General features: G+C 37.9%; 1 protein-coding gene across 2 annotated transcripts in view; it reads right to left on the bottom strand.

Annotated features, from left to right (window-relative positions):
- LOC110831455 (T-box transcription factor TBX10) overlaps positions 1-26,263 on the bottom strand; it is a 304,038-nt gene that overhangs the window by 44,432 nt on the left and 233,343 nt on the right. For both annotated transcript variants that reach the window (XM_022067469.2, XM_022067467.2), the window contains exon 3: positions 11,685-11,958. In XM_022067469.2, coding sequence (XP_021923161.1) covers positions 11,685-11,958 — 274 coding nt within the window. The remainder of the gene's footprint in view (positions 1-11,684; positions 11,959-26,263) is intronic.

The following is a 26,263-nucleotide window of genomic DNA, read 5'->3' as shown; positions in this document are numbered from 1 at the left end:
ATATTGCCTTAAATTAGAATACAGCTACTTTTCTCTTAACCCTGTCCCATCCAAATTATTATTCCGTAATCATTATTCAATTTAATGACATATAATACGAAATCATCATTAAGTAAACACAGTGCTTTAAAGCATCTAGCTAGTTTCTCCTGTGCGCTATGCCTCTGGCTTTGCTAGTGTTAACATGAAATATTGGACGGCAGCCATGTCTTGTTTATGTTGCTGATATAATGTAACTGTATAATTTATGAAATGGGAAAACACATTTCCAGACGCGCTGTGCCACCCCACAGTGTTCATTACTGAGCGGAAACATAGGGAATGTGAAGAAAGATGACGTCCTTCAATATGTCTGCTTTCAGTTTCCATTCGCGAAGAATTATTAACAATAAAAGATATACAAAATCATATGAAATTAAACAATATTTCCGATACATAGAACGATGTGAGATACACTGGTATATTTTACAATATTCCAACGCTGTAAAATCAAAACTAAAATTGCCACTTTAACGTAACAAACTTGAAATTTGCAAATATTACTTAAAATGGACGCATGTTTACGGGGAGAAATGTTTGTCCGCAAGTATATTTCAATTTCAGAGTTACTGAACGTATTTTGACGAAGCTCGGTATTCTACTCCTACTACATGGAAACACAAAAATGTTTTGGTACAATTTGATTTTGGCGTCGAGGTCTGAGGCGTGGGCCTTATGCCTCTTGGTCACAAGGACCGTGGGCTCGAATCCCACTCAAGCGATGGATGTTTCTCCGCGTTTTTACGTGTTGTGCTGTCCTGTGTACAGGTAGAGGCCTTGCGACGGGCCGATCCCTCGTCCAAGGAGTCCTGCCGAATGTCTAATACGTCAAAGCCGACGAAAAGTTGAGTCCTGGACTCATATTATTTAATGTTAGGGTTTTTCTTCAGATTTTGACAATACACAAATCGCTGAAAACCACAACAACTTAAAGAGGTCACCCCAGCAGTGAGAAAAGTCACATAAACACATAAGTCATGCATCGTTTCCTTAATATTTTGATGAACTATAACTGTGAAGATGACTGTCTTCAAGGCTGTAGCTTTTATAAGGTCCCCATTATTAGGGCGATGAGTCTCGTAGCCATGATGAGGCAGGAAAGACCTCTTAAAAATTTGGTAAACTTCTATCACACTTCACTGAGATCCAATGCATAAGACCACCATTTTCGGACACACTACCGTCAGAACCTCAAATTCAACTATAATTGAAGATTTCCGTCTTCTGGGTTGTTGCGCTGTGTAGTCTGGTCGACCAGACTACACAGCGCAACAACCCAGAAGACAGAAATCTTCATACTCACCGCTGTGAGAACCTCAAGTCTTTCAACTATAATCGTTTCAAAAAATTAGCCACGTTTCAAATATTATTAAAAAAATAAATCAAGCTTAAAACTGCTGGTTTGGCTAACGTTAATTACATGTCTACACCAAGCGTTACCCGTAGTTTTCACTCCCACTTTGTATTTGGGAGGTCCAGGATTCAATCTTAGATCTCCTTATAAATCCTTATAAACCATTGATTGGAGAGAAAAATACCTCAAGATAGGCTACGGTCGTTACATTCTACATAATTTTAAATTCGTCACTTACAATAATCATTTAATTCGACCGTGTATAGGCCTAATCCATGCATTTAAAAACATTAGGTTACGCCATTGAAATAACTTACAGTGTACATGCAGCCTATATACACAGGCACACGCTTATGGTCATAAACCAAGGAATATGAGACATGATTTTTGTGCCTGTAAGGTCGAAATCTGAAATTCAAATAAGAGTGTATAGAGTTACAGAAATATTTCAGTCCGCCATTACTCAGCGTTCAATTACAAAGCGTTTCGTGTTTGTTGCAGGATATCCGAACCCAAACAGACAGACGAACAGTTTTTATTTTCTATTTTTTGAAGTAGATCAGTCTATCACTCGGCGTCTATCCATCCAGGTGTTACCTGATGGCAGTCAGAAGCCAGCCAGCATCTCTCTCAGCGGTCCAGCACATGTTTTCTTCTGTCTATATTTACTACAACATACCACAAAACTCCCAGACCACGTCATATTTATAAATTTCAGTTCATGTCGAGTCTGTCTGTGACAGCTAAGACGTGATATTGGTGTCCACATCTCAACCCCAGAAAGGGGGTTGTAACCAGGTGCTTTCTATATCTGACCCGTGTGTGTAGCATTCTTGTAAGTGCTGTAGGTCGATTAGGTACAAATCATGTATGTTTTCCTCCTTCGATGTTTATTTCAAACGTAGGATGACAAATTTTTTCCTTTTACTGACTTTTGTTTTTGTGTAATCCAGTCCCTATAAAACTGTACACGTCTGTATGAGATTTAACTTACTACTTCTACTCGCTACTAAACACATCCTGCTATGTATGACACTCATGCATATGAAACGTAGTATATAATGTTACATACAAATACAAAAAACTTCAGTTATTTCCATCTGTACAGATTAACACAGAAAGTCTTATGGTATATATTTTATCTGCGTAGAATGTGTGGTCTGTTAAAAATAATGGAGAAGCCAAATGCGTAAAACAATTCTAAAGAGTTTCTTTATCATAAATTATAGTTGTCAAATATAACAAGCAAAACACGTACCATAATGGTTCGTTTGAATATGTGGCATTGATGTACAAGTGTTGGATGTCAACATAAGGTTTATGTACGGCCTCAGAGTTCACGGTCTGGAGTCAACATCGCAATCATTACTTATTCGTTCTGATATACTCGTAATGCCTCCACGTCTTCTCCGAAATCCTGAATACGTCTGTGCTATATTTATAAGGAATTTTTGTAGAAACGATATTGACAAATTAATTTACTTACTAGAAATCGTTCTTCCGTCAAAACAGGGTTTTGTTGAAATAAACTGTACCGAACAGTATGGCTGTCTTACTAATATGTAATCTATAACAGGATAACAAATGGAGAATTCTGAAGAGACAAAAGATTTAAATGAGCTCAATATACGATTTTACGCTGAATAAAGTGTAGACTATTAGATTTTAAAAATATTTGAAAAATAAACAGCTAACTTCATCCTGAGAACCTGATAATACTCTGCTATACGAGAGCTCGCCACTGCCACCTGCCCCTGTCATTAGCCAGATGAATCCAGCCGTACCTTCTCACTCTTTCACTGAAGGTCTATTTTAATGACTTCCGACTACCTTTATATACTAGGTTTCCCAGTTGGTCTCTTCTGTTCAGGCTTTCCAACCAAGTTTTGTCCGTATTTTTCATCTCTCTAACATGCACTAAATTCATATAATAAAACAATTAAAGATGGTACAATAATTTCAGTAAATATTTTTTAAACAAAACCAAGTAATATTAAAAACTAAATAGCATTATCATTGTGGCATTGTTAAAAAAAAGACTAATACTAACGAAAGACGAGTTAAAATAACAACGATATTAAACAACGAAAAGTAAACAGTATTAAGTGTCACTTTGTGGGCAACTGATAATAATTTATCATGAACATGAAACTTATTTTGGTCCAAGACCCTTCGAGCCTCCTGTCCTAGAGGTGAAGAAACGAGAATGTTTTAGCTGTAAGACTTGAGGTTCTCACAGCGGTGAGTATGAAGATTTCGCCCTGATGACGGAGGCAGTATGACCTCTGAAACGTTGGTTAACATCGACCAGATTACACGGCGCAACAACCCAGAAGACAGAAATCTTCATACTCATCGCCCTGATAATGGAGGCAGTATGACCTCTGAAACGTTGGTTAACATTGACCAGACTACACAGCGCAAGAACCCAGAAGACAGAAATCTTCATACTCATCGCCCTGATGACGGAGGCAGTATGACCTCTGAAACGTTGGTTAACATCGACCAGACTACACAGCGCAACAACCCAGAAGACAGAAATCTTCATACTCTGATGATGGAGGCAGTATGACCTCTGAAACGTTGGTAAACATCGACCAGACTACACAGCGCAACAACCCAGAAGACAGAAATCTTCATACTCACCGCCCTGATGATGGAGGCAGTATGACCTCTGAAACGTTGGTAAACATCGACCAGACTACACAGCGCAACAACCCTGAAGACAGAAATCTCCATACTCTGATGATGGAGGCAGTATGACCTCTGAAACGTTGGTAAACATCGACTAGACTACACAGCGCAACAACCCAGAAGACAGAAATCTTCATACTCATCTCCCTGATGATGGAGGCAGTATGACCTCTGAAACGTTGGTAAACATCGACCAGACTACACAGCGCAACAACCCAGAAGACAGAAATCTTCAATGTTTTAGCTGTCCGTAATGACAGTCCCCTTCAAGGAATACAAAATGAAGCCTCCTATCTGATGAGATTTTTAAGACTGGATAATGTATGGTGTGTAATTATTAGAGGCCTATTTAGTTATTTTATTTGTGTGATCACTGAAGCCATAGCAGTGACAAATTTTCTGTTATGAAGGGCATATTTAAGTACTGTGCATTTCCTGTAGAGTAGAACAGAAGCCGACACGCACACGTAGTTGGGGTATTAGCAGGTCGGTGTGACTGGCGCTTAAAAATTCGTAATGCGCAGGTGTATGGAGAGTTACAACCACTTTGTGAAGCCTTTGCATAGCTCTGGGAGCTATACAATTAAAACAGGAAAGTGTAGCCGAATATAGAAAACATATTCTGAAATGTGTTTTTTTTTTACGAATTTGCATACACAATTAATGTGTATATATGTAGGTATATGTGCATATATATTCACATTTGTTGATATAAATCTTTTGTCTGGAAGGTAATCGCAGTACAGATATACTTGCTAAGAGCCAGAAATTATTTAAAAATATTCCATATTTGTTAATGCTCTCTCAAGGTGTGGATTGAACTGATCCAGTATCGTGTAAAATGGTTATCTTTGGTATAGGCAAATTGAATTTTTTTCGTTCAACTATAAATATATTGACTAACATTTCGTTATTATCCAAAATTTCCGCAAGGAAAATAGTATTGTTTTATCTTCAACATTTTTCCAGAAAGTAAACACAGGCTGCCAGGAATACGCAGCGTCGAATGCTGAGGTTTCGGTAAACATAGCCGAAATGTTCGATAAGCTTTAATGTTCGACGCAGTTTTACATTGAACTTCAGCCAAGGAAATCTAAAGGCAAGAATTAATCCAGATTTATCATTTAACACTAAAAATTACCGAAAAAACTTATGATTCTTCTTCTTGTGGCTCTACAACCCACTGTGGGTCTTCGCCAACTCCTTTAAGGGGCTTCCTAGGCTTTGAAATGTGTGAGTAGTGAGTGACCAGCCCACTGCCTCTGCACAATTTCTACTCAATCCTGATTTTGTCTTCTAGAGAATCAGGAGAGACTTGGGAGAGAAATAGCCGCTGAATTATGCTTACGAAACATCTCGTTCATGCTCGCAAGGTTCTTTTACATGCCGTAAATCTACGTCATGGGACCGCCGGCTTTACTTCCCCTCCGAAGGAAGTTGTAATAAGGATTTTTATCACCTCTTACAATACCTTGGGTCCAGTGGCGAGCACGCTAACCACTAGTCCACCGAGGGCGACAATAACTAATACTTATTCTAACATATTCATATGATACGCTCTTATCAAAAGTTCCGGATACAGAGAAGGTTAAACTTTGCGGTGCGTAGATATATATATTTCATCAGTTGGTTGGTAATGTTGACTCGGTTAAATAGGGCCATTTGCGATACGATATTTTCAAATATTTGTAGCTTAAATGCGTCATGTTTGTGTTGATTAAATATATATAAAAATATATATAAATATAAATATATATATATAAAATAAATAAATAAAAAAATATATAGAAATAAATATATATTTCAAATATTTGTCTGTGTGTAGGCGATAATAATACTTTAATATGTGTGCAGTTTGTAAACCAGATCTCTAAATATTTTTGTGAAACACAGAAAACTTTAGGACGTCCATTCATCTTTATTTTATCACGTAACTGAATGACACAGATCACAACGCCTGATTTCCCTGTCTCTTACATTCTTTTAGTTGCTTGATTGTGGTCCTGTTTAAATACTTATCGCTACATCTGTTACAATGGTAAGGTATGCTGACTACAGCTTTGCATGCTCCGACCGAAACACAGCTACTTCGAGCATTCGTGAGTCTATAACTCAACACTGACAACGAATTTGTCAACGTTACCAGCCTGGACACATGCATAATATGTAGTGTGTGTGTGTGTTTGGAATGGTTATAGTTCGAGCCATGACATACCAACATGCCTGATGCTATAAAGCCCACGTGTGAACGTAATTAATACCCAAGACTTCGGATAATGGACACAGTACTCGTGTCATGTTGTAAATTATTTTGCGCTCAAAGAATAGGAAAGTAAATCCTTAAAGTTTCTTACCAACGCAAAATTTAAACAGAAGATTAACAGCGTTTCTTGAGTTAATGTTTACATTGCAGTAGTCATTACGGAAGACATATGGTTACAAATTTCGAAAACGTTAGCTTCTACATTGAACAGTTTGTTGGTGGATTGCTTTGGTTTTCAGGACGTTGTTGTGGTGTTATGTTGGTAATGGAGAGCATGTTGCATCATAGGCTATTGTTAATAGCTTCCACCCTTCGTGTTAAATTTAATCCAAGTTCGAAGATATGAAACGTGGACAGACAGATGCAACTGAGGCACTCTTGTTTAAACAATTTTATTCTTTCGGAGGGCATATGAAAGAAAAATGAAGCTCGATTTATACAGTGAAATCAAGATCCAATTTCCGTTGCCTAGAATTAGGTGCTACTTAGTACACTGTAAAGCACACATATTAAATGTATTCGTCTAATTATCAATCGATTCAGTCAAATCCAAGATGTAGTAGTCTACTTACATTAAAATCTAGAATTTATTTGGATTTCTCTGACAAAAGTTAATTCTGAATAATTCATTCAGTCGATACAATACACCTATTTAAATCATCTTGATCCTTGAATGTAATATAAAGGCAGAAAGCAAATTTTCTCCAAAATATCATTAATTCCTAAGTCGGGAGGGTATATCATCCCCGGGGGTACGCGAAGACATCTTAGGGGGTACGTGAAATTTAAAAAAAAATATATTATTTTATGATAAACACTGAATAATCAGTAATGTAATTTATTTAATTTATTTTAGATGTAGATTATATACTATGTATAACTTGAATTATACACCAACAACTTTGGGGGTACAAAGTTGAAGAGAAATTATATCTGGGGGAACGCGAAGACATCTTAGGGGGTACGTGAAATTTAATATATATATATATATATATTATTTTATGATAAACACTGAATAATCAGTAATGTAATTTATTTAATTTATTTTAGATGTAGATTATATACTATGTATACCTTGAATTATACACCAACAACTTTGGGGGTACAAAGTTGAAGAGAAATTATATCTGGGGGAACGCGAAGACATCTTAGGGGGTACGTGAAATTTATATATATATATATATATATATATATATATATATATATGATTTTATGATAAACACTGAATAATCAGTAATGTAATTTATTTAATTTATTTTAGATGTAGATTATATACTATGTATAACTTGAATTATACACCGACAATTTTGGGGGGTACAAAGTTGAAGGGAAATTATATCTGGGGGTACGCGAACAAAAATGGTTGAATACCACTGGTCTAGATGACCGTGTTTCAATTCACTGCATAAGAAAAATGTTTCTCTTTTCCACTATCACGCGTACAACAGCTTCTGGATCCACGGAGCTTCTAAACCAATGGGCACTGCATTCTTTCTCTGGGGATTAAGCGGCCGGAATGTGAAGGTAACAACTTAATCTAGTATTGACTTATAGAACGCGTACCTCTATACGTCTTCGTGGGGTGATGCTTAGACACAGGATCAACTTCACATCCGTCCCCTCTCGATCATGAACAATGATGCTAATTGAAATGGTACCGTATTCTTCTCACTGGCTTTCAGTTACAATCGCGAGTAAAATATGCTATTGCCGATAAATCAACGCCAGGACTTCCAATGCATGTGGCCCATTTACAAGCCTATATTTCAAATGTTTTAACTACATACTGTTGGAGATCAGTCTGTTTTTTCAAATGAAATTTCAGAAAGAAAAAAAGGAAAAGTAGAAAGCATTTTAAGAAGTGTAGGTGAGAAATCTCTTAACCCCCGTTGTGACCTCCTGTATGTATGTGACTTGTCCTACTGAGACTGCTCAGCCCACTGATACTTTATTACTTGGATGGAACGTATCAATCCTTTTGAAGCCAAGTCTTCATAATTTGATTACGAACTCCAATACGTTTATTTTCCAGCGAAAAGAAAACCTGTGTTTTTAGTCAAAATTCAGATGTTTGTTACTCTATTTGTTCGGTCTGAGGCCCTGAAAATCCCAATGTCTATAACTAACTAACTAACTCCCTTGTAGCAGCACTCGCAGATTCAACACCGACAACACAAAAGCCAAATGCTTATGAGAACCCTAAAGAAGAACAGTGATGAGAAGGAGAGAGAAGATGATAGGAACATGAAACAAGAATAGGAAGATGATGCAGAAGGAAGATACGACGGTGTAAATAAAGAATCGGTAAAACATGAAGACGGGCATAAGAGCTTTAGTACAGTTATTGTCTGTCGGTAAGCCTGTCTTTATTTTTCAGAAAATCATAAAATCACGATTATAAGAAAACATCAAAAATGAAAATTAAAGCAAAATTTGAAACTACTAGGGAAGAAATGAAAGGCATACAAAAAGAAACATGGACGCCCTCCTGAACACGTTGGTCTAGAATGAATACGATCGCTAATAAACTTGAAACACCTGTTCGAAACTCACTAGAGCACAGACGTGTCTCCTACTTTTGTGAATTTGTTTTACGAAACTGTGAGTCTTTTATATTCTACAGAAATACTGATAACAATACGGTATTTATTTAATTTGGCGAGTTTCCTTTGCCGATTAGCCCATATATAGATTTTGCTTGAATTCCCTTCATTAAAATCTGTTGATACGGCAAAGCACTGAATAGTGACTTGTCAGAATTCGTTGTCCAAAACTTTGTTTTGTCTGTGCGGACAAAAGGAGTTCATATCCCCTTGACTCTTCCACAAGGAAGAGATCACTGGACGACGACCGCCCGTGGCACTCCAGTTTGTCCCCGATCTTGTCCGCCGCTGACAGGATGAACATTCTTATGCGCACGTGTTTGTTGAAGAAATAAGTTCTCACATATTCTCATAGTTCATCTTACCTGTTCCTTTAACAACAAATTTCAAAAAACAAAAACAAAAATAAGTTAAATTGTTATCCGCTATATGTAAAATCGAAATAAATGTACAGCACAGACTAACGTAATGAAGATATGGCAACAAGACGCCTAGATTTCATGAAAAGCAGAGCATATTTCTAAAAGTAATATAAAAATATGTATTTCGTTACACAGGATTACAGATAAACTATGTTGTTTAGGCTTTTATAAATGCTTATCTTTCGACGATCAGATTATTTTCTAAAGAAATTTTGTCACGGAGAATAGTAAATCCCCTAAAAGGTCCAGTTTAACCAACTCCATAGAGCAGAGTCCTTCTTGAAAAGCTGAAACTCTCTCAGCTAGTAAAGAAATGCTCAGTCTTTACTATTTACAAGACCCCCTTCCCGATCCCTATCCTCAGCCAGATGAATCAAGGCTACAAATCTACACCCATTTTCCTAAAAAAAATTTTAATATTATCATTATACTTACTCCTAGGACTTCCTTTCAGGATTGTAAATTAATTTTCACAAACCTAATCATCCTTAATATGAACATTTTAACAATATTTGATGAAGAATGGTAACATCGCTGTTGCTAAAGTAAAGACTGTATGTAGCATCTTAATGGCTTACCCCAGATTAAAAATTCTAAAACTTGAGATTGGAAACACATTAGGCCTATTTGAAATTTTCCCCTCTTTTCCTTGCCATTCACAGTGGCATCACGGTCTGAGGCGTGGGCCTTGTGCTCTTGGACAATGGGGCCGTAGATTCGAATCCAATACAAGCCATGAAAGTTTGTCCGCGTCTTCCTGCGTTGTGCACCGGAACAGATCTTACAATAGGATGAACACTCGTCCAAGGAGTACTACCAAATATCTAAATAGATTAAACCAGTGGTATTCAACGTGAGGTACGCGTATCCCTGGGGGTACACGAAGACATCTCACGGGGTACGTGAAATTTAAAAAAAATATATATATTATTTTATGATAAACACTGAATAATCAGTAATTTAATTTATTTTAGATGTAGATTATATACTATATATAACTTGAATTATACACCAACAACGTTGGGGGGTACAAAGTTGAAGGGAAATTATATCTGGGGGTACGTGAACAAAAAAGGTTGCATACCACTGGATTAAACAACCTCCAAAAGATGCGGCCAAGATCCACAGCTTATGATCATATATTTCTGTACATTTTTTCCTATAGCTGTGCACTTATGGGACACATTATATACCATTTACGTAAGTTTGTACCTGTATATATACGCGTATGTATGTGTGTGTGCTATAAGAACGAGAATTTAACTTATGTCATGTTATTTCAAATAAAATATTTTCAAAATATAAGATACCGGTACTATATTCTTTTTTTTTTAGCAAATCTCAGGTACATCTGAACACGAAACACAGTCAAAAATTCCAGTACCTATGATGGCCTAATATTGTATAAGACTTTTTTGCTGTATTTCTCTTTTTAGTATTTCATGTCATACGTAATATCGCTTTCTCCGTTATCGTCAGTAGTATCACCTCTTGCCTGTCATCAATCACCGTGTCCATCGCCGAAGACTGTCAAATGCGCACGGGGTTGTGGTACGACACGCGGCTCCCCTGCCTTAAAGCAGTAAATCGTGCTTGGTGCCACCAGCTGAGCCACAGTCACTCCGAATCCACGGGTGGGGGAGGGGGAGGGGGGTGTACGGCGACAACTGTCAGGCTCAGTGCGTTACCTGTGTCACTTAGTATCTTCGTTCTGAGAAGGGAATGTGGGAATTCGATTAATAGCATGGAAAGGTGAAAGCCACAGGCAAACAGAAAGATAGGAAAGAAAGAAAGAAAGGAAAAACGGAGAGAGACAAACATTTCAGTCAGAGAAGCTTCCCACTCCGGTAACCGGTGTTTTGTTCATTTTTTCTTGGGTTTCAAGACATGGTCAAATTTAATCGAATTTGATATATTAATCGGTTGCTTTTCATATTTTTCAAGGGGAATATAAAAAAGGCAATTTACCTAAGTAGCATTTGAGGTTTTCACTGCGGTACGTCTGGGTTGTTGAGCCATGTAATCTGGTAGAAGTTTACCGACGTTTCAGAGGTTCTTGCTGTCTCCATCAACACATAAGACAGCCATCTTCAGACAATTTATAGCTTAACTATTCAGAATTCTTTTGGTGATGGTCCCGCGTCTGTGGACGGGAAGTCCGTTAGATCCACAGCGCTCAGACGGCAAATATACCGGGCAACATTTAGTTGAACTGATAGTTCAACCTACTTTGTATTCTCCTGAACTTCTGCATTACTGCAGACGTTTAAAAGAGTTTTATGACCATAGACTAAAAGAAATCTCTTTACCTGCCCGTTCTTGTCCATCTCGTTGTTGGTAAGTTTGACTTTCTCGAAGGAGACGACTTGCTTCCTCAGCTGCTCTCCAGTAAAGGGCGAATCCGGGTGCATGTAAAGGCGACAGGGGGCGGGGGGATCCGCCTTACCGGCCACGAGCCATGAAGACCGGTGATATGCGTATCGATACCTTTTGTTGTCCACCGGAACAATGTCCATTAACACAGCGTATCTCTGGTCGGGCCGAATCCCAGTGAAGGAGACGCGACAAGTGGGGAACATCCGCCTGCGGAACAATAACACACTGGATTAACGTTGGAACATCCACCTGAAGAACAATAACACACTGGATTAACGTCGGAGCATCTACTTGCAGAACAAGAACACACTGGATTAACGTTGGAACATCCACCTGCAGAATAAGAACACACTGGATTAACGTTGGAACATCCACCTGCAGAACAAGGACACACTGGATTAACGTTGGAACATCCACCTGCAGAACAAGAACACACTGGATTAACGTTGGAACATTCACCTGCAGAACAAGGACACACTGGATTAACGTTGGAACATCCACCTGCAGAACAAGAACACACTGGATTAACGTTGGAACATCCACCTGCAGAACAAGAACACACTGGATTAACGTTGGAACATCCACCTGCAGAATAAGAACACACTGGATTAACGTTGGAACATCCACCTGCAGAACAAGGACACACTAGATTAACGTTGGAACATCCACCTGCAGAACAAGAACACACTGGATTAACGTTGGAACATTCACCTGCAGAACAAGGACACACTGGATTAACGTTGGAACATCCACCTGCAGAACAAGAACACACTGGATTAACGTTGGAACATCCACCTGCAGAATAAGAACACACTGGATTAACGTTGGAACATCCACCTGCAGAACAAGGACACACTGGATTAACGTCGGAACATCCACCTGCAGAACAAGAACACACTGGATTAACGTTGGAACATCCACCTGCAGAATAAGAACACACTGGATTAACGTTGGAACATCCACCTGCAGAACAAGGACACACTGGATTAACGTTGGAACATCCACCTGCAGAACAAGAACACACTGGATTAACGTTGGAACATTCACCTGCAGAACAAGGACACACTGGATTAACGTTGGAACATCCACCTGCAGAACAAGAACACACTGGATTAACGTTGGAACATCCACCTGCAGAACAAGAACACACTGGATTAACAGAACAGACGCTGCCTCCTGATTACATATTTAGCACATCTTGCACACTGCAAATAAAGTAAAACAAACTATTTGTGCTGTATAAAGTAAAGAATCTGTATTGAAAATATTTGAAGCCCAAATTCGGAAAAGAGCTGTATTTCTTGTCCACTGCCTTAGGACTTTGCACACTACTTTATTTTCTGTCGCATTCTTTTTTATTCTCTATTAATGTTCACAAATTTTGAAAATATAGACGATTTAGAAGTTTATTATTATTATTATTATTATTTATTTGACTGCAAATGGGTTTTTTTACCCGGTGGCAGTGGTTATTTTCAAAATTTGTAAATTTATTCCCCGGGACAAAGAGAGTGTGATGTGTCTAATGCACGTTCCAAAGAACGCATAAGGCCGATACGAAATCTATTTGCTAAACTTATTGTATTTAAATTGGTTACTACGGTTATCGTAGTTACCCTGACTGCTGTGGTTGCTTTGGATACCACGTTTACCGAGTTGACTCACACAGACGGACAGACACACACACACATAACCAGTTAGGTATCCATTCCCTGCATCCACTTCTTGCAAAGAACACACGTAATATTAAAAAGAGCAAGATCATCAATATTAATGAAACGTAGTCTAATAAAACGGTTTCTAACGTACGTATTATGCGACAAAACAAATTACACGTACAGCGTGTTCCTTGTTCCATATGCCTTTTAATATTTCTGTGCAGACCTAACTGTTTTCACAAATTTGATTGTCTGTTACAAACAGGGCGTGACATGAACGCCTTACTACTCCTGCTGAGATATGGCAGAAACTCTGTCTTGAAGTAAAAGTGAGTTATTCACCCCAAACTTTTTATCGATTCTAATTTGCATCCGACATGTCATAGATTTTAAAATAGAAATACTGGTACGTAAAAAAAGTTGACGTTATGAAAAGCAACCTACATTAAAATACAGTAATATAATAGGACAGAGATGTATAGACCACTAAAAGGACAACCTGCTGATTGTTATATTCGTGACTTTGCAGAATGAGTTTTAAGCACAGTGTTTGGCCAGGTGAAATATTATTTGCAGGTTGTCTAGTGGCTTGGGCACTTCCGAATAAGATTAAATTATTTTTCTTTGTGGCGTCACTAATCTATGAACACACACTCAGAACTTAACTAGTCATTTATAAACAAATATTGTAATCTTGCTACGATTGGGCTAGAAAAGTATTTAACGACCATTGTGGTGTGACTAAGTGTACTCTGACATTTTGAATTTTGTAAAGTTGTCCATGATCTGTGATAATAGCGGTGAGATTTTCTTCCGCCATTTTCTGTCGTCTCATCAACTTGTGACGCTGTTTCTTTGATACCAAAATGCTGTAAGCACATTACTCTTACTGTTCATTTTTCAAATGGACTGCACTTTTAAAAATATTTATTTACAGTGTTCCATGTATGTAGTAGTTGCCATATACTGCCCTTTCAGAGTCATATTACTTTTAATATTAATATTTTGCATGCATTTATAATTTGTAATTTAATATTTTTATAAATTGTAATTAATGTAGAAAAATATATTTAAACAGACAAAATATGAATAATAATGAGTAAAAATTTAACAATAATATATTATTTTGTGTGTCGTGAGACAATCTTCTGAGTCGCTCCTAGTGGCGCCACGCTAAAGAATGAAAATAAGCACTGAAGTTAGATTAAGTGCAAAACAGAGATATTACTCAACATAAGACAGACAGGTAAAATTATCCCCGGTTAAACACCACGACGTAATTCAGATACAACTTCACGTGTTCTTAAGGTCCACAGTAGTTGGAGGTCATTGGTCAGCTTCACGTTTCGACCTCAGATTTACGATGCATTGTTATTAATAAACTGCACTATTTATAACACATTATATATAAATATTAATTATGGATACTCTGAAATTGAATAAATATAAGATAAATTCCAATCGATTTTGAGAAAATATTGTTACATTAATAATAGATATTATATAAAATAACAGCGAGTGGGTTTCCAGCGCGAGGCAGAATCAGATCATATCGGGTTTGAATCTCGATTGGGAATAATAATTATTTAATAATTTCTTCTGAGAAATGCCCCAACCTATAATGATAATCTGTGGTTAAGAAACACTCTACATGCTTAAAATTATGAGCACACACATTACACCAATGAAATATACAACAATCATAAGTTTTAAAACAAATAAAATCTTAGTTACAAATATCCTTGTTCTCGCAATATCTTAAACAGGCATACTAATGGAACAACAAACATTAAAAATGAATGATGTTTTATTAATTAATAAATTAATTACCGACATTATAAGCATCTGCTTATGTAAATATTCTCACTAGATAATATCTTATAAGGTAATAAAACATAAGGGTAGTCTCATGCTGTAGATAGGGGCTCTACTTATAAGTTAGGTTAGGTCTGCTGATATTATTTTCAGTAACCTGATATCATTAAGAAAACCAACATCACGCGAATCATTAATCAGCCTGTGGTTCCAGGTCTCGACTACTTCTTGACTGCACTTTAAAATAATTCCATTTTATTTTACGTTCGTTTACATTTCACAAAGACCTATCTACGATTCAATCGATCTTCCATTGTAACACCATAATTAGTCTTAATAGTGCCGTCTGGAAGCTATTATGCACACCTTGTGCATTTCTGAACCATGACAAATTAGCCCATGCTTCGTTAGGGGAGAACAAAAAGGACTCTTGAAACTAACCCTCCGGACAGAGACTATTTCTGCATTCACTAGCAGTTCACTTGATTCAGTCTGCTACTACAATAACAGAACTTCCTTATAAAGAAATCTTATAAAATCTAAAATTTTCCTTTTCCTAATACAATTAGCCCTACTTCAAACACTGCAATACCTAAACCCAAACGCAAATAACAAAGCCCACCATTGGGGGACAATCCTGATTGGGTTCCTTTAACGTTCCACCCTCACAACCTATCTCCCTAAGATACATCTTAATGTTATCCTCAAACCTCCATTTTAATCTTCAAAGAAGACGTTTTACAAAAAAGTTCTCCCGACAAAATTCCTCATTTATTAGGTCCATATATACATCTCAACATTTAATTATTCGTGTTTTTTTCCCGTCTAATCACAATTGTATATAAATAAAATTATACATAAGATATTATTATTTATATACAATTGTATTAGACGGAAAAAAACACGAATAATTAAATTTTAATTCACAATATGACGCAATTATATCAACTTACATCTCAACATATCAAATTCATTATAAAATTACGTATTAAATTAAATATGTAAGCTGCATAGTGCAACTAAAGTCAAAAGTATATTGTTTGACCTGACACGGAAAGAATTCATTGTATTAAACTAAATACACGTCTGTTAAAACTATTCGATTCTTTGTTTATTCGCGATACGTTAAGTGGGAAGGAAAATTACAAAGAATTCAGTCAGATCTGCCAGGTTCCAGAACTGAAGCTGGGACGCTTCTAGTACGAAGTATGAGTGCTAATGGTGAAGGTAAGTTAACTGTACGGGACCGTGGCTTATCTAAATTATAATCAAAGAATTAACGGTATCCAAGCCGAGATCGAAGCCGGTAGCTTCCGAACAGGAAAAACTAGTTCCTCAGATACCTTCGAGTTTACGGTGCGCGAACCAACGGTGGCAGGCAACTTGCCTCACCTGTCAGTGAGTTGTACAAACCGCCATCTGCGAAACAACGCTCCAAGTAGCATCGCTGAGCCACAAAAAAACTGACGCTCACCAAAATGATTCCGTCTCGCATTAAACAACTTTGTAATTGAATTCTTTTCGAAGTATCAATATATGGATTTTTGCCTACAAATCAAAAATCAATTACTCTCCATTCTTGGTCACTTTCAAACCTACAAAGCTATGTCGACTGATGTTTCATCGCTAGGCAACCATAAGTAATCGACATTTATGTTCTTGGAGGACTTGAGGTTCTCACAGCGGTGAGTATGAAGATTTCCGTCTTCTGGGTTGTTGCGCTGTGTAGTCTGGTCGATGTTTACCAACGTTTCAGAGGTCATACTGCCTCCATCATCAGGGCGATGAGTATGAAGATTTCTGTCTTCTGGGTTCTTGCGCTGTGTAGTCTGGTCGATGTTAACCAACGTTTCAGAGGTCATACTGCCTCCATCATCAGGACGGTGAGTATGAAGATTTCTGTCTTCTGGGTTGTTGCGCTGTGTAGTCTGGTCGATGTTTACCAACGTTTCAGAGGTCATACTGCCTCCGTCATCAGGGCGATGAGTATAAAGATTTCTGTCTTCTGGGTTGTTGCGCTGTGTAGTCTGGTCGATGTTAACCAACTTTTTAGAGGTCATACTGCCTCCGTCATCAGGGCGATGAGTATAAAGATTTCTGTCTTCTGGGTTGTTGCGCTGTGTAGTCTGGTCAATGTTTACCAACGTTTCAGAGGTCATACTGCCTCCATCAGGGCGATGAGTATGAAGATTTCTGTCTTCTGGGTTGTTGCGCTGTGTAGTCTGGTCGATGTTTACCAACGTTTCAGAGGTCATACTGCCTCCGTCATCAGGGCGATGAGTCTCAAGATTTCTGTCTTCTGGGTTGTTGCGCTGTGTAGTCTGGTCGATGTTTACCAACGTTTCAGAGGTCATATTGCCTCCATCATCAGGGCGATGAGTATGAAGATTTCTGTCTTCTGGGTTGTTGCGCTGTGTAGTCTGGTCGATGTTTACAAACGTTTCAGAGGTCATACTGCCTCCGTCATCAGGGCGATGAGTATGAAGATTTCTGTCTTCTGGGTTGTTGCGCTGTGTAGTCTGGTCGATGTTAACCAACGTCTCAGAGGACATACTGCCTCCGTCATCAGGGCGATGAGTATGAAGATTTCTGTCTTCTGGGTTGTTGCGCTGTGTAGTCTGGTCGATGTTAACCAACGTTTCAGAGGTCGTACTGCCTCCATCATCAGGGCGACAGCGTAACAACCCAGAAGACGGAAATCTTCATTTATGTTCTGCCTTTAGAGTAGAAGGTGAAATTACACGCCCATACACAACACTTGCAAAATCATAGTTTTGTGTATTTAAATCTGCTGTATATCTAAGAAGATAATTTAATGCAATGACAGTGTTTTGTTTTGGCCTTATTTATCTCTTTTCAAGGCTTTGTCAACGTCTACAAGTGCCTCTTGTAGATTAAGATCTGAATTACACGCATTCGGGTCTCAACACTCAGCGAGAGTAAGATACATTAATAACTTTTAATTTATGTTGAATAGTATTTGTCATTTATTAGATAACTCCATGATTAAAATTTTCAAAGTGCATTCAGTAATTAAATGACAAATGACAGTTTTAGCCAGTCGCCTACAAATCACCTTTCTCGTGTGTTTGCTTTATATAGTGTAAAGTTCTGGCTAATGATGACACTTGGACAACAGCTGTCAATCGACTGAGTAGCAGCTGATCGTTTGAATTGTCTTAAACAAAGAGACCCTAGTGTAGAGATAACATCTACCAATACGTTTTAAATGAGGCTTTTAGTGGGCAAAAAATATCTTGTTATATATGGGTAATATAAAAAGCTCTTAAGCTGTTAACTAGCTACATTATTACAACTATGTCAACCTGACACAACCAGCATGTTACAAGGAAGTGGTAAGCAAACAGTGGTCTACGAACCAAATAAACATACAAAGTGTAAGGTCTAGATATTTGAAAGATAATTTTCTTTGGACGATGTCCACTGTCTAAATAAAAATATTCACGACACTTACCGGAGTGGATACCCTGCCCTCCTATTTTCAGACGCGTACAGAACCAGATTCCGAAAATTCGTGCATACTTTTAATCTAATAAACAATAATCTGCCATAACTATATTATACCAAATATATATATAAATATACAAATATACCTATAAATCAATAAATGCATTGCATCGAAATATATAATAGTTTTAAAATGATAAAAACGACGATATAAACCTGAAGATGATGTCATAAAACATCGAAACATGTCGTGAAATTAATAATAAGCGCCATAATAAATGTAACATCATACTACGATAAAAGCGCCATAATATAACATAATATAACTTATTGTAATATTTTATACTACAGATGTTATAGTGGTATATAAAATTTTAACAACAACATTTTAAATACGTTTGTGTATAGACTGAGATAATAAATATATATTTGATTTCAACACAAACATGACGCACTTAAGCTACAAATTATATTATACCAATTTACCAATCCTATTAAACTATATGTTGGCCCAGGACAGGGTCCGGTGGAGGGCTTTGGTTAATTCGGTGATGAACCTTCGGGTTCGGTAAGCCATCTAGTTAGGTAGTTAGTTATTAAACTATATTTTAGAGACTCGTATTTCCAGAAACTTTGAACCAGTCCTAAACGTAGCGAACCATTAACGAATGCATTAAGCATTTCCATACTAAAAACAGATATTTCTTTAAGAGACACAGCGCACTTCTACTTTCGATCAACCTCGGTATTTGATAATATAATATAATATAAACGTTTCGCCATAGCTTTTTAGATTTACTTACCGTGTTTCATGCATGTGTATTGAGCGTGTAAGTTACCATAGGAACAACGAAAGGAAATTATTTATTTTATAAATTAAACTCAGTAATGAAAGAATTAAGAATTACTTTCCTGTGTCTGACAAATGGAAAAAAATAATCAAGAGATGGCCCAGCTTCAAAATCATGCCTTCTAGGCATTTGATGTGCATGAGTGGCAATGAACTGAAGCAACCGCAATGCACACACCCACAGGATAGGAGACTTTTTGTGTCTAGGGGCCTACTCAATTGAACATCATGGTGCAGTCCTTTTGAGAAGCTGATAGTTTGATGACTTACGTTATAAGACTGAACATATGTAACAGGAGAGCGATATGATGACGTTACTGACACGTGACATATTTTTAGTTGAATAACAATCTAATTACTTCCGCGGTGCAGAATCTCTGTTTTAAAGCTGGTAGTTGCTAGGTTAACGGAAGTTCGCTGCTGGACCGTATCCTACACCAGTTGAATCAAGTCCTTCCTACACATTAATTTTCTAATATCGATTTTAATATTGTCGTCAACGCCTCTTAATATATATATCTTTCAGATTTTCCGACATAACTTTTATACACAATTTAATAAAGTTTTAATAATAATATTTAATTCTTTATTAAATATTTCTACGCACTCTTAATATAGGCACTAATTGAAAGTAACAAGCTTGATGCTCCGTCCGTTTTACTCCTAAAAAAACGAAGCCCCGTTACGCAGTGGATAAGAGGCTGGGTGTTATCGAGAGGCCGTCTGAGAGAAAAATACCTGACTCAGTTAGGAACAAAACCCGGGTCTTCGTCCAATACCTATAATGACTGGCATAACCTAAATCAATAATAATAAAAGCAATATTAGTGATAGTTTCTCATTCAACTAACTTCCTGCCTGCAGCGTTTTTATCAGCATAAGATTAGGCCACCTGGCAATATGAACAACGGATTGTTTGTCAATACTTTTATCAACATAAATGCATACCACCGCTCAGGGTTGTCTGGAACTATACTTTATCAATATAAGAGTGTCTGTCACGTGTATTTTTCATGTTCATTTTGCATTAGCCAGCCGACTAAAACCGCGCATGCAAATACAAACATTTGGTCATAAATTTTAATAAAATTAAAAGGTTTTAAACAACATATTAACACGGAAATTAGTTTTGTATTAAAGTAGACCGTTCATATTCTCTTTCTTTTTTTTTAAACATTTGGATCGGAAACAATTCTTACGGCACTTTAAACATATATCACATTTATAAGAATAAATAGGGAAGCTAATATGTATTCTTACACATGTGAGCACCCTAAATGAATAGTACAGGTTGATGACACGGATGTATCCAAACCCTTAAAAGTTTACTGATGTACGTCATCACAAGCTTGTTTTTCTTATAAGAACCTAAAATGACTACTAAGTTGATCTTATTAAACAGGATTTGTTTATTTTTGTACACTGTATCTCGGGTCTTGTAAAAGCAAAGTGCCAATTGAGTGATGATAGCAATAAAGGCGAAGTCCCTTTGCTAAAGTAGTAGCACGTGTCTGTGTTTGTACGTTAAAAACCACAGACACGCAGCCTAATATTTCTATATGTCACGAAAACTTAAGTATTTCGTTAGGTTCTCGGTTCCAACAGCTTCAGAATCTCTTTCTGAATTACAGCGATTATCAAGAAATGTGCAGGTTATTCCAGACTGGTAAACATATTTTCCAAATGCGTTATATACTAATTTAACTTTGATGTTCATTTATCACAGATGATCTTTAGTCCATTGATGCTAAGCTAATCACACTTTAGATACAGAACTCACGGTTAAAAATGTCTTCTTCTTATTTTTCATTGAATATAGTATGCATACCAGAATTTTTCAAATTAAATTTATAAAACATAATAAAATCTTTATTTTATACGTGTAAGATTTCAGAATCTTACTACAGTGGAAAAGGGGATTCACTAATATCAAACACACATAAAACAAACCTTTGCAATACTGTTTCTAATGGCTATCAATAATTTGAGGGCGGGGATAAAGCCAACTACCGAAACGTCGAACATACAAAATATACCTCAAACAATAGACTATGTTTAAATATAGTATAATGGTTTCAGTAACAAATCCAGGCACAAAGTCATTTGATATGTTTAGCTATTCTTTAACATAAAGCGTCCTCCCTGGCACACCGCCTTCTTGATTGCAATGTTTATATTTACGTCTGCCAACAGAAGAATGCTTATGTCGCCGCCTTCTAAACGAGTCCGCTGCTACTCATCTGTTGCCTTCATAAACATCTAATTACCGAGTTAAAACCTGCGCCCATTAGCCATCGAGACGTTACACTGCATAAGAAGACAAAGGCCACGTTCCACCAAATGGACTGTTTACATTACCTACAGCCTGTGATTAATACTGGTGCAGCATCAACTGGTTAATAAGTGGCTCCAACACATAACGCATACATATTATTATTATGTAGTGTTCTGTGTGACGACAGGTCCATATGAACAGGATCCTTCCATCCTTTTCTCGGACTGGGACCTGTTCATATACGTTCTTGGCAGATGATCCAGAAGTGGTTTGCCATTGCCTTCTTCTGTGTGTGAATGTCACGTACATATTCTCAAAGACTGTATCTCTAAAATTCATTTTAATATTATCCTCTTGTCAAACATACGTCTTCAAAATTTTATTTCCAAACTGATTTCTTAACTACGATTTTTTTGAGGATACGAAACTTGTTTCAAAGTCCCTGTGCGTGCTACATGTCTCGCCAATTTCCTTCATTGAATTACCCTTACAATTCATTTTAAAGAGTAAAAATCTTTAAATATTTCATTACATAATTTTCTCTGTGATACTGTCATGCTCTCTCTCGCCAGATTTTCTTCTTAGCATTCAGATCTGACTCTCTAATTATATTCTTCCCTTAGGACGAGATGCTAAGATTTATACCGACAGATAAACTTGTAACTTGTAATTATTGTGTTTTAAAACTGACCTTTGTCATGAAAATACAGAAACAAGTAAAAATTTGTTTGTAGCTTTACAAATTTAGCATAGCAGAAACTCGAATAACGTAACGTAACTTTTAAAGCATGACGTTTGTGAGGGGGTTTCCCCGGCTTGCCATTGAATCTGCCAACAGTGTAAGGTTAGGTCAGATTTAGCTTGCCTTGTAAAATGACCTCTTGTTTGTTAGGTCCCGGTCGGTCAGATTATGTCCCCGCCGTTAGGGCTGCTCGCCTTGTGGCCATCATTATCGCCGGATTTCCAGGGGATTTTCGCTGTCGGGCACACCCCCCCCCCCCAACAAATCACTGCACAGCTGCTCAGAGCTCTAATATTGTTGACGCTAGCCGAATCATTAGTAGCGTCGATGCTGCCAACAGACGACACTTTCCAGTTACGCGCTGTAAATATATTAAATAAGAAGTCTCGGATATCCTCGATCGTCAGGGTGATGAGTAATCCTAGAGCGGCTTACTCATGTCTCTGATGATGGCGGAGGCATACACAAACACCTTTGAAATATCGGTAAACTTCTAGGAGACTACACGACGAAACAATCAAGAAGACAGCCATCTTTATACCAGTCGTCGTAAAAACCTCAAATCTCATAAGACCAATGAATTCACTTTCTCTCTGTCCTAACTGCATTTGATTTATGAAGTATGTAGCTGCCGTGATATTTTAGAAACAATCCATTACAAAGGAATCTTTAAGCTAAGCTATCCTCTAAATAATAAGTTTAAAGTACACAAACGAATCAGTATTTCAGAAAGACAATAATTAACATTTCAAACTTAGCTACATTTTTTTAGCGTAAATTACTTAATTAAATTGCTGGACTACAATAAACATCGGTAATGGCCCATTATTTAGTTGCTAAGTCTTCGATAAAGCCGTATTTAACAGCTAAGAGCATTCATAATGCCATAGAACAAAGAAAGTACCTGGAAACTGTGTACTTCAGTATGGATTTTAAATTTCCAATCGAGAACAGTTAAAGAAGAGTGACGTTTATGCATTCTCCCCACGCGTAAACCGTTCTTATAATCATCACCAGTCCACAGACGCTACCACAGATGTCTTTTGAAGATTAGATTGACTGAAAGAACAAGGACTTAGTGTTCATTAGATCACATGAAGGCGAATGGTAACATTTCACAGCAAAAATCCATTACTTGTGGACTTTTCTTAACCAAGTGGTTAGCCTCACATTCTGACTGTTTCATTCCAGTTCACAAAATGTTGCGTTTGACTGGTTAAGAATGTCAGGGATCAGTAATTCATTTCCTGTGATATCCATCATGAAGCCATGGTGGTCTAGCGGTTAGAAAGCTGGCCTTGTAATCCTCGGGTCTCGGGTTCGATTCCCGGCGGTGCCCGAATTTATAACTTGTGTTGGGCAAGGCCGTGGTATAGGCAACACGGAGTTTTCCTCCGGGGGCTTCCCCGGTTTCTCCGTGGCATCCCAACAATTACTCCATTCACACACAGAAGAAGGCAATGGCAAACCACTTCTGGATCATCTGCCAAGAACGTATATGAACAGGTCCCAGTCCGAGAAAAGGATGGAAGAATCCTGTTCATATGGACCTGTCGTCAGACAGAACACTAAATAATAATAAGATGAGGTGGTCTAGCGGTTAGAACGCTGGCCTTGTAATCCTGGGGTCTCGGGTTCGATTCCCGGCGGTGCCCGAATTTATAACTTGTGTTGGGCAAGGCCGTGGTCTAGGCAACACGGAGTTTTCCTCCGTGGCATCCCAACAATTACTCCATTCACACACAGAAGAAGGCAATGGCAAACCACTTCTGGATCATCTGCCAAGAACGTATATGAACAGGTCCCAGTCCGAGAAAAGGATGGAAGGATCCTGTTCATATGGACCTGTCGTCAGACAGAACACTAAATAATAATAAGATGAGGTGGTCTAGCGGTTAGAACGCTGGCCTTGTAATCCTGGGGTCTCGGGTTCGATTCCCGGCGGTGCCCGAATTTATAACTTGTGTTGGGCAAGGCCGTGGTCTAGGCAACACGGAGTTTTCCTCCGTGGCATCCCAACAATTACTCCATTCACACACAGAAGAAGGCAATGGCAAACCACTTCTGGATCATCTGCCAAGAACGTATATGAACAGGTCCCAGTCCGAGAAAAGGATGGAAGGATCCTGTTCATATGGACCTGTCGTCAGACAGAACACTAAATAATAATAATCCATCATGATGTCCTGTAGTTAGAACCTACAAATGATATGTAAGTCTGTTCGTATGTAAATTTTGTATCCGCTCGATTCTCGAAGAAAACCTCGATATCAAATGCCATGGTAAGTCCATGCTGAAGACGAATGCAGGACACTAGTCTAGATAAGAGGTTGAACCTCACTTTGGCTTTAGGATTTGACAGTAAAGACACCCTAACTTCACCGCCGCCATTGACAAGTTTCGGGCGGGTGAGGAAAGAGGCGGACCCAATACGACTGTCTGCTAGCTGCTCTGCCTACATCGATCCGACGCCACATCTACTGCGCCAGCGTCGCGACGCCACTCACGAAGCGCACACAGCAGGCAAGAATCATCCGTAATTCGTGCCATTTACAAATAATGGCGATAAATCCAAGCTCCGATTTAGACTTCCACTTTATTCAGAACTATGTAAAGTATTTCCACTCTCTGATTTAATTAATGGACAGGGAAATTCACGTTGTTGTAGTGCAACCATGTCAAACTTCACGTCGGCTAGGGCCGCGTAAAAAAGAAACGATTGTGTCGGTGGCCATCACATGGATGGGGAAAATCATAACAGCAATTCTTACTTATGTCAAACATGAGCGTAGGATTTGCATTTCGTTTTACTATTTTCCTCACAAACACACAAAAATATTAAATTTGCTTAACACTTCGACGCATTATTTAATTTAAAAACAGCGGTACACATGTACCTATATGATTTGCTTTAATTTTTTTATTCAGACATTTGGAGCCGCACGTCATGTGTTATAATTCGAGAACTGAGTCTAAAAATTATCTAAGATGGCCGCACGCGGCCCGCGGTCCTCTAGTTTTACATTACTGATATAGCGACTAAATTGAAATAAAATCTTAATGAACAGTCTCCATTCCAAACTGAATCGTCATATGCTTATGGTATCATAATGCCTTGTGGACGTCGTCATATCAGTTTATAACACTTCTTTTGTGTTCAATGGTGGTCTGATATGGCATTATAGAGAGACAGAGTCATTAACCAAAATAAATGAAAATGAGATGGGAGGGACAAGCTGTCAATGCATTCGCATCTAAACTCCATTTCTGGTGGCCGGATCCTCCATCCGCAACCTGAGGACAGTATCGTGTTCAAAGAAGCAAGACATTTGACCCTGTATTAAACCGGGGTTCGATCCCCGATTGGGGCAGAAGATTTTTTTCCCTTCTAGCGTCTGTGTCCAGACTGGCTCTCTAGAGCCGAGGTTAAGAAAGAGTACGAGCTATGCCTTCTCTCTCCTCCGCCAAGCACCTACATGATGTATAGTGGGGCAGCTCTTATTCAACCAGTTGAATTCAACCACTATCTCAGATTTTATTTAAGTTCGATCCATTTTAGTATTATACTCCAATCTAAGCCTATACCTTACACTGATATTTTTGATTGTGGCCTTCCACTCAAATTTTATAAGTATCTTCTCCACATATCCCGCTCACATAATCCACCTTGATATAATAAACTTTATGATATTAAGTATCAATTC

Source organism: Zootermopsis nevadensis, unplaced genomic scaffold, assembly GCF_977971745.1.
Source record: "Zootermopsis nevadensis isolate Lab colony 2312 unplaced genomic scaffold, Znev_1.0 Znev_ptg000017l, whole genome shotgun sequence".
Classification (NCBI taxonomy): domain Eukaryota; kingdom Metazoa; phylum Arthropoda; class Insecta; order Blattodea; family Termopsidae; genus Zootermopsis; species Zootermopsis nevadensis.
This window is presented reverse-complemented; position numbering and strand designations above follow the sequence as displayed.